Source organism: Monodon monoceros, unplaced genomic scaffold, assembly GCF_005190385.1.
Source record: "Monodon monoceros isolate NGI ecotype Baffin Bay Population unplaced genomic scaffold, NGI_Narwhal_1 Super_Scaffold_19, whole genome shotgun sequence".
Taxonomy (NCBI): Eukaryota; Metazoa; Chordata; class Mammalia; order Artiodactyla; family Monodontidae; genus Monodon; species Monodon monoceros.
In genome coordinates this window covers 26,470,542-26,482,269 of record NW_021703775.1, presented here as the reverse complement: position 1 = coordinate 26,482,269, position 11,728 = coordinate 26,470,542, and the positions used below count along the sequence as shown (strand labels likewise).

The window sequence follows — 11,728 nt, the reverse complement described above, 5'->3', positions numbered from 1 at the left end:
CACTCAGGATTGTGAGGACTGAGGAGGATAATATATGCACAATGTTTAATACCTAAGCCTCTCAACCACTCTGAGAGTTCCAGAAACACCTTGAACCCTTAGGTCAGCTGTGATTAAATTCATTCGTTAATTCAGTACATACTTATTGAATGCCTACCACGTGCCAAAGTGCCTGACGGTAGGTGTGTAATGATGCCATGAGCGTGAGGATCTCCCTTCTCTTCTGGCACATATACTCCCGGGGGAGTGGGTGGGGAAATGGTCAGGAGCTTGGATGGCAGATTCAGTAAGCTTTTAGCACAATAATTTTAATTGCAAAAATAAACAGTTTTGTCAACTGCTTGAGAATAGCGTCTGCTTTACAAAAATTAACGACAACAAAAAAGGAAATAACCCCAAAGCAAAACGTTACAACCAACGGCTGCTGAAAACGACATTGCTGTACAAAATCCCGCGCGAGACCAGCTCGGCTCTGCCCCTGCCCGTCTCTGGGGGTCTAGGAGAGGGCGTGGGGCGTGCGCCATTACAAAAGAGTGTCTTAAGTCCCAGGGAAGTGCCTACTCAGTGGGTGGCCTGAGAGAACTTCCCTCCAAAGCGCGGCTGACTCGGAAGACAGCGCCCGGACCGCGGGAGCTGTCCATGGAGCTAGTGCTGTACGGAGAGTGTGCGGCGGGCGCTTCAAGGGAACTAGAAGCCGGACCTGAGGCCCGCCCTAGGGCGTGCCGGAAAAAAGTGGGCAGAGGAGCGGGGAGGGGTGGGCAGGTTTTCTCGTGCGCGCCGGACTGCGGCGCCCCAATGTGCAAACCCATTTAACCCTCACAGCGCAGCGAAGGAGAGGCCCAACGAGTAAAAGCCAAGGCCCTTGAGCCGCTCCTCGGCGCGCGCCTTCTGCTTGAGGTGCACCTTGCTGTGCCGTTTCTTCTCATCGCTGCGCGCGAAGCGGCGGCCGCACACGTCGCAGGCAAAGGGCTTCTCGCCTGTGTGGGTGCGCACGTGTGTGGTAAGGTGGTCGCTGCGGCTGAAGTTGCGGAGGCAGATGCGGCACTGGAACGGCTTGTGGCCCGTGTGGATGCGCAGGTGGCGGTTGAGCTCGTCAGAGCGCGCAAAGCTGCGCACACAGCTCTCCACCGGGCAAGCAAATGCCTTGGCGTGCGGCCGAGGGCAGAAGCAGCGTGCGCTGCACTTGCCGCCCCGGCGCCCCTTGCGCCGCGCCTTGGCTGTGGGGAATGGGACCGGCGGCGGTCCTGGAGGCTCAGGCACACCACTGCTCCCGGGGAGGTCCGCCACCAGAGGTTTCGGGAAGTCCGCCCCGGCGCTGCGAAGGCCCAGCGGGGAAAGCTCAGGCTGCGTACCATCTAGAAACTCTCCGCCTTCGCCGCTACTCCCTCCCTCCCCACTAGTAGGGGTCAGGAGCCCCGGGAGGCTCTCGGTTCCCTCTCCTAAGTCACCCGGGGCCAGCGGGAAAGCATCGTAGGTCCCCGTGGTGTACAGTCTGCTGGAAGGGCCAGCCGGCAGCTCCGCGGGGCAGCTGATGGACAGCAGGTCTTCAATCTTGGCCCCCATCGGGGGGAAACGGGCCTCCGGGGCGCCCTGGTAGCCTCCCTGTGACCCACAGCTCCCTGGCGCCCCGGCTGAGAGCAGCTCCCATGGAGCGTAGGGACCTTTGAAGGCCGAGGCAGTGTCCAGCGCAGGAGAAGCCGGAGGAGCCCGGAGGCCGGGCTTAACGTCGGGTGGGGAGAGATGAGGCTCATACAGGCACTGTGAGGGGGCGCCCGCCGAGGGTGAGGCCTCCCAGAACGCCTCTGGGAAGACGGTAGCGCCCAGATCCGGGGAGAAAAGGTCTGGCGGTCCCGGCAGCAAGGCGTCGGAGCCTGCGGGAAAAGAGGCGTCCAGAGGAGACCGGGATGCTGCCGCCTCAGCGCCTGGGAAAGGTGCCAGGCCTAGGATGCCCGACATGAGGTTGAAGAGTGCCTCCGGATCGTGCGGGTGTTCGGGTACTGCCTGGATGAAGAAGCTACCACTGTAGCTGAGGCCGGGAGGAGGCGTGGGCGCAGGCCCCTCCAGGAAGCAGGAGTCGGCTAAGTCCCCCCCCGGCGCCGCAGCTGCTCAAGGCCCAGCTCAAGAAGTCACCTGCTGAGGAGGGAGCAGGAATCAGCTCCGCGCACATCAAAGGCCGTGCCTCGGAGCCCGCAGCCCCTACGCAAGAAGCCCTTGGTGCGCACTGGCACACACAAAGTGCCTTTTGCACATTCTGATCCAGCCGGAGCCAGCATACGCCCCAAGACGCACATACAAACATGCACACGCAAAACACACGTGCAAAGGCAAAAGGACGCCTTGATACACGCACAGGTTCCTGCGGAGGCGCTGGAGGCCTGGTGGGGGTGGCATTGGGGGTGCGCACACACAGGACCCCGAATCTCCTTCCGCCCCTAGCCCCACAGCTCCAGCGTCCCAGTCCCTGCCTGTTCTCAGGCACCTTGCGTCCCCGCGCTGCGCCGCCGTCTGAGCACCCCTGGCCGCGCTCCTTACCTCCGGGATAGCCGGCGGCTGCGGGTGGCTCCCTGGCGGGCAGCCGGGTCAGTTCGGTACTGGATTCAGAGCAACAGCCCTCGGTGGACTTTACCAGGAGCGCGTCGGGGCCAGAAAACTCGCTAAGGTGGAGCATGGTTCGGCTGCGGCTGCGGGGCTCCGGGGGCCTCGTCCGCTGGGCTTGGGGGCGCACGGATGGCCGGGAGGCCGACAGTCGGGGCGCCCAGCGCCTCTTAGACCTAGGCTCTCGGGCTCCTGGCTCCGGGCTCTCACCTCTGGGAAAGGGTTGGGGGTGGTGGTGGCCGAGGCGCCCTTGCTCGCTGGGACCCGCCTCGGGTGGCGGTTCCTCGCCTGTCCAAAGCGCAGCCGGGCTCCCCCAACCCGCGGCCCCCCCACTTATATAGCAGCGGCGGCGCTGGCTCAGGGCTTCCGACTCCCAGGGCCACTGCCATTTCGGGAGGCCCCGGCCCAGCCGCCGTGACGTAAATGCCCAAACATGGACACAGGATGTGTACCGGGGACTCCCGAAAAGGAAAACTCGGGCTGTGACGTCTTCGCCACAGCCGCCGCCGGGCTCGCGCCGATGCGTGCGCGCGCACTCGCTGAGCGTGGAGCACCGTGCGCGCCGGGACCGCGGGTGCGCCTGGCTGGGGCGCTGCGTTGCGTGGGTCCGGACGTCAAGTAAGTGCACTTCTCTCTTGGAGGGAGAGGCCGAAGGACGGTTAGGAAAAACAGTGGGCTTAGGGTTTCCACAGTTTGGGTTCGAATCCTCTCTCTGCCACCTTCTAGCTCTGTCATTTCATCTCCCCGAACGTCAGTTTCCTCGCCTGTGAAATGGAGATACGTACGTCTACTTCATAAATTTGCTATAAAGATTAATTGGGTTAGAGCATATGAAATTCTAGGCACGGGGCACTCAATAAACCGTAGGGATTATTGCCATTATTCATTATTTGCTCACATCTGTGTGTTTTTCATATTCTTGTCTTTTGTTGTTTAGCTTGTTCTAGGAAAAATAACTTATTTAAATTAAAAAGGATCATATCGTGAGAGAAAACGTCAATTAGCACAGAAAGGTATATTATAAATTGAAAATTAAAAGTCTTCCTTTTCTCTACTCACCTCCCTCCTGAGGTAGCCACGTCTAAATTTCCTGTGTATTCTTTAAGAAAAAAATTATGCATATTGCAAGCATACACACTGTCCTGCAGTAGAATTTTCCCCCGCTTATAATAGCTGAGCGATTGCTCCATGTCCAAACAGAGAGGTTGGTCATTCTTTTCTAAGGCTGTATAGTACTCCACTGTAAGGGAGGTAAGTTTGTCCCCTATCCATTAACGTATAGGAAGTTTCCAACCTTTTGCTTGTCATCGTTGTTGTAGTCCTTGAGTAAATAAATGTGAATATATCTGTGGGATAAATTCCAACGAGTGTAACTCTGGATCAAAGAGTATGTAAAATTTTGATACAACTGGCAATTGTCCTCCAGAGAAGTAGGGCCAATTCCTGCTCCCTCTTCTCTCACCTACAGGGTGTGAGATGCTTGTGTAGTAAACTTTTTTTCCTACCTTTGTATAAATGGCTTTACTCTAGGGGTGTTGTTCCCAGGAGCACACGGAGAATCTACAGGCTATATTTCCCTGGAATCAGTTCCTGGAATAATTGGGCTGCTTCTGAAAAACTTAAAAAATATATTTCATACCCTTATGGAAGCCGTGGATATTGGCTGCAGAAGGCTAGTCAACCCCTGCAAAGAAGCCTGCCTACTCTCCTGATCTCATCTCTCTTCTGCTACGGTTTTCCCTTTGTTTTATCTTCTCATCTTTAAAAATTTTTTTCATTTTATTTTGTGTTATAGTTCACTTAACTCCTTTCTGGACCAAATTAGGGGATTAGGTATATACATGGGATAGTATGTTTTTTTTTATGAAGAGCATCAATTCTTCGGACTCTGGGTGCCAGAAGATAGGAGGGGCAGGGCTGGGATTCCCTCTTACTTCTCTACTTTCTTAGGAATGGGCACAAAGCCATTCAGGGGTGATGGGCTACAGCATGACTGGCAGTGTATCTCCCAGCCCCCCTTGCCCAGCCTCCTTTTTCAAGGGAGAGTGCCAAGAATGCCCAAACTCCACCAAATTCTCAGGTCTTTCACCCTGTGTTCATTATGCAAACATTCATTCATTCAGCTTCTCAATGTTTGTTCATTCAGTATTCATTCCTTAAGTGCTTACTATGGACCAGAAGGTGGATTTTGGTTTTTATTCTACAATGACTGTGAGATCTATCTCCATTGCTAGCTGCACTGTGAAATCCATCTCCATCCCTAGCTGCCCTACCCACCACCCCAAAACAATGCTACAAGTGTGTTCACAGAATATGTCATCACATAATCACCTGCAAAATACATGCTGACACACTTGCATTTATTCTCTTGTGTCTGGAAATCATGCACGTGCAGCATGACCTAACAAATGCCACAGACATAGTTCTATGTTAGCAGCACATGTGTTTCCATTTAGGAAACGCAGAAACCCAGCACTTGTCTGTAAGGATTAGACACACAGGGCAGCATGTCCTTTACACTGTATTTCAGACTCTGGGTTTGATTCTAATCCAAATGCATTGCTAAGGCCAGGTGATCCCACACCAGACATACAGGGCACACATGTCGCAAATCCATGCTGGCATCTTGCTGCCTGGGAGGGAGGGGGCGTGGAGGAGTTTGGCTAGGCCGGTGTCCAGGGCTCGCCAGGTTGCCCCGTCAGGCCAGATTGGCCAGCCCCAGGTTCTCCATCCCTCTGCTGTTCTTCCCTCTGCCACGGCATTCCTCCTCCTTCTTAGTCATGGATAATTCTCCTACTCCTTTGGCAAGTTCCCAGGCCATTGCTGCTCTTTGCCAAGGGCATTTGGGCTAGGTCTGTGTTAAGACAAAGGTCCAGCTTCCTCTTGTTAGAGGCCAGGCCTGCAGACAGAGCTGGGGAGGAAAGAGTGAATAGGAGAGGAGATGGGGGACACAGCTTGTGCTCTGGATGTGGGCTGGCCCACATTCCTACCCCTGTGCCCCTCACCTTCAGCAGACACACATACACATACTCTCGCACATGGGATGGTTACCTCTGGAGGGCAGTTGCATCTACATTTGGCTCCTTGAGGAGGAGGAGGGAATATAAAGAGGGAATGGGCATTTTGTAGCCCTTCCCAGCTCAGTCCATCTTACTCCCAAATTTTAACAGCTTAAAAATAGATGCCTGGTGGTCTAGTGGTTAGGATTTGGCATTTTCAATGCTGTGGCCCAGGTTCAGTCCCTGGTCGGGGAACTAAGATCCTGCAAGCTGCGTGGCATGGCCAAGATAAAAAAAAAGAAAAGAAAAAAGATTCTGGGCCCAGATAGAATAAAGGTCTTTGGGTGGGCATGGAAGAGAGAGGAGTTTAGATCTATGAGCTCTACTTTAATTCACACTTCAAATATAAAAACTCGAATTTACACACAAGAGGGAAATCTCATACACTGAGCACTCTACAAACATATCACTTAATCATTACAAAAGCTCTATGGAATAGGGAATTGAAGACCCATTTCACAGATGGGGAAACAGATTTGAAAAGGTTAAACAACTCACTCAAGGCTATACTTCTATTCAGTGGTGGAACTGAGAGTCAAGCCCAGGCTAGCCTACTCCACAAGATAATTTAGGAAAAGATCATTCATTTCACAAAGAGTTTAACTTTAAGATGGCTTTAGGTGGAGAATCTTCCTCTAGCTTTTCAAATGTGCAAACTCCATGTGGCTGGTTTCCATCCCTGCAAGAATTCTCTGGAGTGACTGCGATTAGGAACACTGTGGGTCGCATCAGACACATGCTGAGGGGGAGAGCATTCCAGGTTCTTGGGAGCCGTTGTGAAAGGTGGTGGTGGTGATGGTGTGTATGTGACTCTGGGGAGGCTGAGAGGAAATTTTGGATTTCCATGGGAAAAGGTGATGGAAGGAGAGTTTACTTTCTAGACAAGCACCGAATAGACAATTACTGAATGAATTAATGAATGAACAAATTCATTCATCAAGTGTTCATTGAATACAGCCCTGTGCCAGGGACGCTGCATGGGCCCTTTGGATGCTGATGCTCATGTCGCAGTGGATGAGACTGGAAGCTCTGGATCCAGGGAGGGCAGAGGGAGAGGGATCAGAGAAGTAAGCCTCCCTTTTCTGTCTCCTGGGAAGGGCCCAGCCCCTGTCATCATTCTGGTAATGCAACTGTCTCCTCCCCCACTCCCCACCTTGATCTTTCTGCTCTAAATATCATTGTGTTCAAATAATAGTGTATATTTTAAAAGACTCCAAGAAGACAGCTGCCTCAGAGTATTAATCATGTAGAGGCCAGCGCTCAGTCTCCATGGCGACTCCTGGCACAGAATGCTGAGGAGCAGCTCCACGTCCCACTTCCTGGGGCCATGGAGATGCAGGCACATAGCATTTTTCTTTCCTCTTTTCCTCTTCTCTCTCCTCTGGCCCCTCTTCCTCTCCTTTCTTCTTCTCTCCCATACCCCCTTCCACTGCCTCTCATTTTCTCTCCCTAAAGGATTTATTTAAAAGCATGGGCAGAGGCAAGATCCAGACATCAGACTAACACGGAATAAGGCCATTGAGGCTGTAGCAAAGATGAAGTTTGCCTCCAGCTGCAACTTCTGCAGTACACAGCTCCTGTCCCCAAGACCCTGCGGTGCCCCTAGGCTTCGCTGACCACTAGGCCAGAAGGAGCCCAATATCTGTCCCTGAGGCAAGGTACCCATCATCAGGGTCCTTCTCTGTCCCCTCCCTCTTCCCTGACCATGTTCAGTTGTTGGTTTGTGGTTTGGGTTCTCACTATTATTATTTTTCTTAATGACCACACAAGTAACATAGGCTCACTGGAAAAAGACAAACATGTTAAAATTTATAATGCAAAAACTGAAAATATCTTTCCCTTCTCTACCCAGATATATACAGCTTAAAAGTTTTAGGTCGATTCCTATAGATTTTTCTTCATGCATATTCATTCAACATTCATCTGTTCAGCTGTAGCGTCGTTATTCTCATCATTATTGATACCGATGGTATCATACTATATATACTCTTGTAACTAACTTGACATTGTACCTTGAACAGTTTCTTTTTTCCCCCAATCATGGTACAGACTAATCTATAGTATTAATAACAATTGCTTCAGAGTATTCCATCATGTAGATGTACCTAATTTTTTAACTCGATAGTTCCTTTTTTTCACTATTATGAAGAATCTGGCTGTGCATAGCCCTTTATGTATACTTGGTGTACTGATAAGGGTAATAATAATACAGTATGCTGGCTAACATTTGTATACCACTTACTGTGGGCACTATTAACTGGGTATTGAGAGCTTTACATATACTCACAATTTAATCCTCACAACAACTTGCTAAGTACTATTACTATCTCTACTTCATGGAGAGAGTGATGGGGAAATCGAGGCATGAGGAGGTTAAGAAACTTACCCGAGTGTACAAGGTTAAGATTAACGAGAGTGCCAGGATTTGTATAACCATAATATACAAACCATAACCATAGAATAGATTCCAAAAAGTAGAATTCCTAGGTCAAGGTAGAAATATTTAAAATTACAATATATGTTGTCAAACCTTCCTCTAAAAAGATTGTTCCAATTTGCAGAACAGAGAGCAGCACATGAGAGCCAACTGATAAGCAGAAAAAGGTATCCCCGTGATATTTAAATTTGCATTCTAAAAGTTATCAGTAAAGACAAGGTACTTTTCACAGGGCTTTGCTCTTTATTTCCTTTTCTGTGACCTAGGGGCCTAATGCCTCACCCAAAGACATCTGAGTGGGAGCCTTCCTCATGCTACTTAAAACCCCACACTGGGCACTAGAGATGAAGCTGTTCTCACATGGACTGGCGTGGGGACATGGGGTATAGGGGCTTCTGCACCCTCCTTAGTTTTGTTTTTTTCTAGTTTGGGTCATGGGGGAGGTGGAGAGGAGAACAAGGCAGCTACAAACCATTCAGGAAAAGCTTCTTAGATTCTTCCAAAGCAGCTTCTAAGCTTTTCTCCCACAGGAGAGAGGGAGGCTATCCTTTCTCTTATCTTCCGTTCTACATTCCTCCTTGGGCAAAATCAACATTGGACAGAGCTGATCACAGAAGAGGTGTGACTAGAATGGGTTCTAGGAGGGTCAGAGGCAGGGGGATGGACAGAATGACGTCTCCATGCTGCTACCCACCCTGGTATTTGGAATCAGCCTCCCACCACCCCTTTGTCTCTAAGCCTGGTTCTCCCTTCGTGGGCAGTAATGGACTTGCATCTTGATATGTGTTTTTATCTGATTAGGTAATGGTGTTCAGAACATTGGTTTTCAATTCATGAGCTGAGAAGGTGAAAAAGAGGCTGAGAGTAGACTGAGAGGCCTATAGCTCTAGAACAGAAGCGGAATCAGAAAGAAGCCCATTAAACCAACCTGGTGTGCTTCTCTTCTCCCTGGCCTCCTCCTGCTTCCTCTCACCTGCGCTCATCTCCTATTTTTTATCATCTCTCCTCTCCCATCTTGTAATAGTGTTCCTTAAACTGCTTTGAAGTAGATTAGTCAGTGTACTTGGATCTGACAACATAACTCCAAAATACTCAGGCAGTTAATCTACAGCTGGGCCACTGAGCCATAGCCTGAGTCCTCTGTGTGTCCCTGAACACTGTCCACCACTAATTTAGGCTTCTGGTTGCAAGTGATAGAAATGCAACCTGAATTAGTTTAGACAAAAAAAAAAAAAAAAAAGAAAAGAAAAGAATTTATCAGCTCACAGAATCCAAGGGAGTGTCAACCAACCAACCTGAAAGGGAGTACGGACACAGCTGGTGTCAGGAGCTAGTGGAACCAGAGGCAAAGAGTTTTTCAAATACTTTCAGCTCTTCCTCTTTTCTCCTACTGATGACTGAAACCCTGGCCACTAGCAGATTCTGTATTCTCCATGCCCACCTCCTGTGATGAATGGGTTCTCATTCTCAATTCCAGGTAGGAGATCCCAGGAAAGACCTCTGCTGTCCTTCCTAGGACAATGATCTGGCTAGGGGTCAGAGTAATATACCTGACAAGACCACTAGGGGCTTACACTTGGGTTTTGAGAGCAATTCCTGGAGAAGGGGAAACCAGTGGGAGCCAGGAAGCCTCCCAAGAGGCCTCCATCTCAGGTCTTGAGGGCAGGAGCTGGGCAGCAGTGGGCTCTGCAGGTTCTCATAATGGGGGCAGAAGTGGATATTTCCCTCTGCTTAACAATGCCCCTGGAGCAAGTTGCATACTCCATCTGTCTGCGAGCTCCAAGGAGCACTGCCCAAAATAAAAAACCCTAATTAGCAATTCCTGCAATCCAAAGCAAAACAATGTATTTGTTTCCTAGAATAATCTGGAGCCATATTTGGCTTGGCAACCAGTGGGTCCCACACATGCATGTGGTGTGCCATGTGAAGACTCCAGCAGGGACCTTTTCTCAGTCAGGGCATGAGGGGGAAGGCCCCAGGGGCCCCTGCCCAGATAGCAGCAAGCTGGGGCTCAGAACAGAACCGGATTTATCAATCATGTACAGCAGGTTTCTGAAACAGGGAGGTAGGGAATGGAGGGAACGTCAACAGGACTTCTAAATCCAGTCCCCATAAAAGCCAGACTAGGCACACACGGCCTGCAGGGTCATAGAGAATCCCATAATAGAGTAGTGACCTCAAGCCTGGAGTCAGGGGAACAGATTCCAACTCAGCTCTGCTGTTAGCTTGTTCTGTGACCTTGAACAAATTCCCAATCTTTCTGTGCTTGCATTTCCTCACCTGTGAAAATGGGAGTATGTTATCTGCTCTACCTACAGTCTGAGGACTGAGAGCTAGAATTAACAAATTAGGCAGCCGAAGCACAAGCACTTTCTGTAGCAATGAGAGGTGATGTGAGAAGCAGTATATCCAGTTAAGAAATAGTGGATAAGGAAAACATAGGCAGAACACTCTATGACATAAATCACAGCAAGATCCTTTTTGACCCACCTCCTAGAGAAATGGAAATAAAAACAAAAATAAACAAATGAGACCTAATGAAACTTAAAAGCTTGTGCACAGCAAAGGAAACCATAAATGAGATGAAAAGACAACCCTCAGAATGGGAGAAAATATTTGCAAATGAAGCAAATGAAAAAGGATTAATCTCCAACATTTACAAGCAGCCCATGCAGGTCAATAACAAAAAAACAAAAAAAGCAATCCAAAAATGGGCAGAAGACCTAAGCAGACATTTCTCCAAAGAACATATACAGATTGCCAACAAACACATGAAAGAATGCTCAACATCATTAATCATTAGAGAAATGCAAATCAAAACTACAATGAGGTATCACCTCACACCAGTCAGAATGGCCATCATCAAAAAATCTACAAACAATAAATGCTGGAGAGGGTGTGGAGAAAAGAGAACCCTCTTGCACTGTTGGTGGGAATGTAAATTGATACAGCCACTATGGAGAACAGTATGGGGGTTCCTTAAAAAACTAAAAATAGAACTACCATACAACCCAGCAATCCCACTACTGGGCATATACCCTGAGAAAACCATAATTCAAAAAGAGTCATGTACCACAATGTTCTTTGCAGCTCTATTTACAATAGCCAGGACACGGAAGCAACCTAAGTGTCCATCGAGAGATGAATGGATAAAGAAGATGTGGCACATATATACAATGGAATATTACTCAGCCATAAAAAGAAACAAAATTGAGTTATTTGTAGTGAGGTGGATGGACCTAGAGTCTATCATACAGAGTGAAGTAAGTCAGAAAGTGAAAAACAAATACCGTATGCTAACACATATATATGGAATCTTAAAAAAAAAAAAAGGTTCTGAAGAACCTAGGGGCAGGACGGGAATAAAGACACAGACCTACTAAAGAATGGACTTGAGGACACTGGGAGGGGGAAGGGTAAACTGGGACAAAGTGAGAGAGTGGCATGAACATATATGCACTACCAAATGTAAAATCGATAGCTAGTGGGAAGCAGCCACATAGCACAGGGAGATCAGCTCAGTGGTTTGTGACCACCTAGAGGGGTGGGATAGGGAGGGTGGGAGGGAGGGAGACACAAGAGGGAAGAGATATGGAGATATATGTATATGTATAGCTGATTCACTTTGTTATAAAGC

At 49.2% G+C, this 11,728-nt stretch overlaps 1 protein-coding gene across 1 annotated transcript; it reads right to left on the bottom strand.

The window, feature by feature from the left end:
* Window positions 1–816: 816 nt before the first annotated feature.
* Window positions 817–2,984, bottom strand: EGR4 (early growth response 4). The gene is given in 3 exon segments (XM_029232360.1): window positions 817–2,091; window positions 2,093–2,133; window positions 2,533–2,984. Coding segments are annotated over 3 exon segments (1,452 nt in total). The 5' UTR covers window positions 2,669–2,984.
* Between the last annotated feature and the right edge of the window lie 8,744 nt (window positions 2,985–11,728).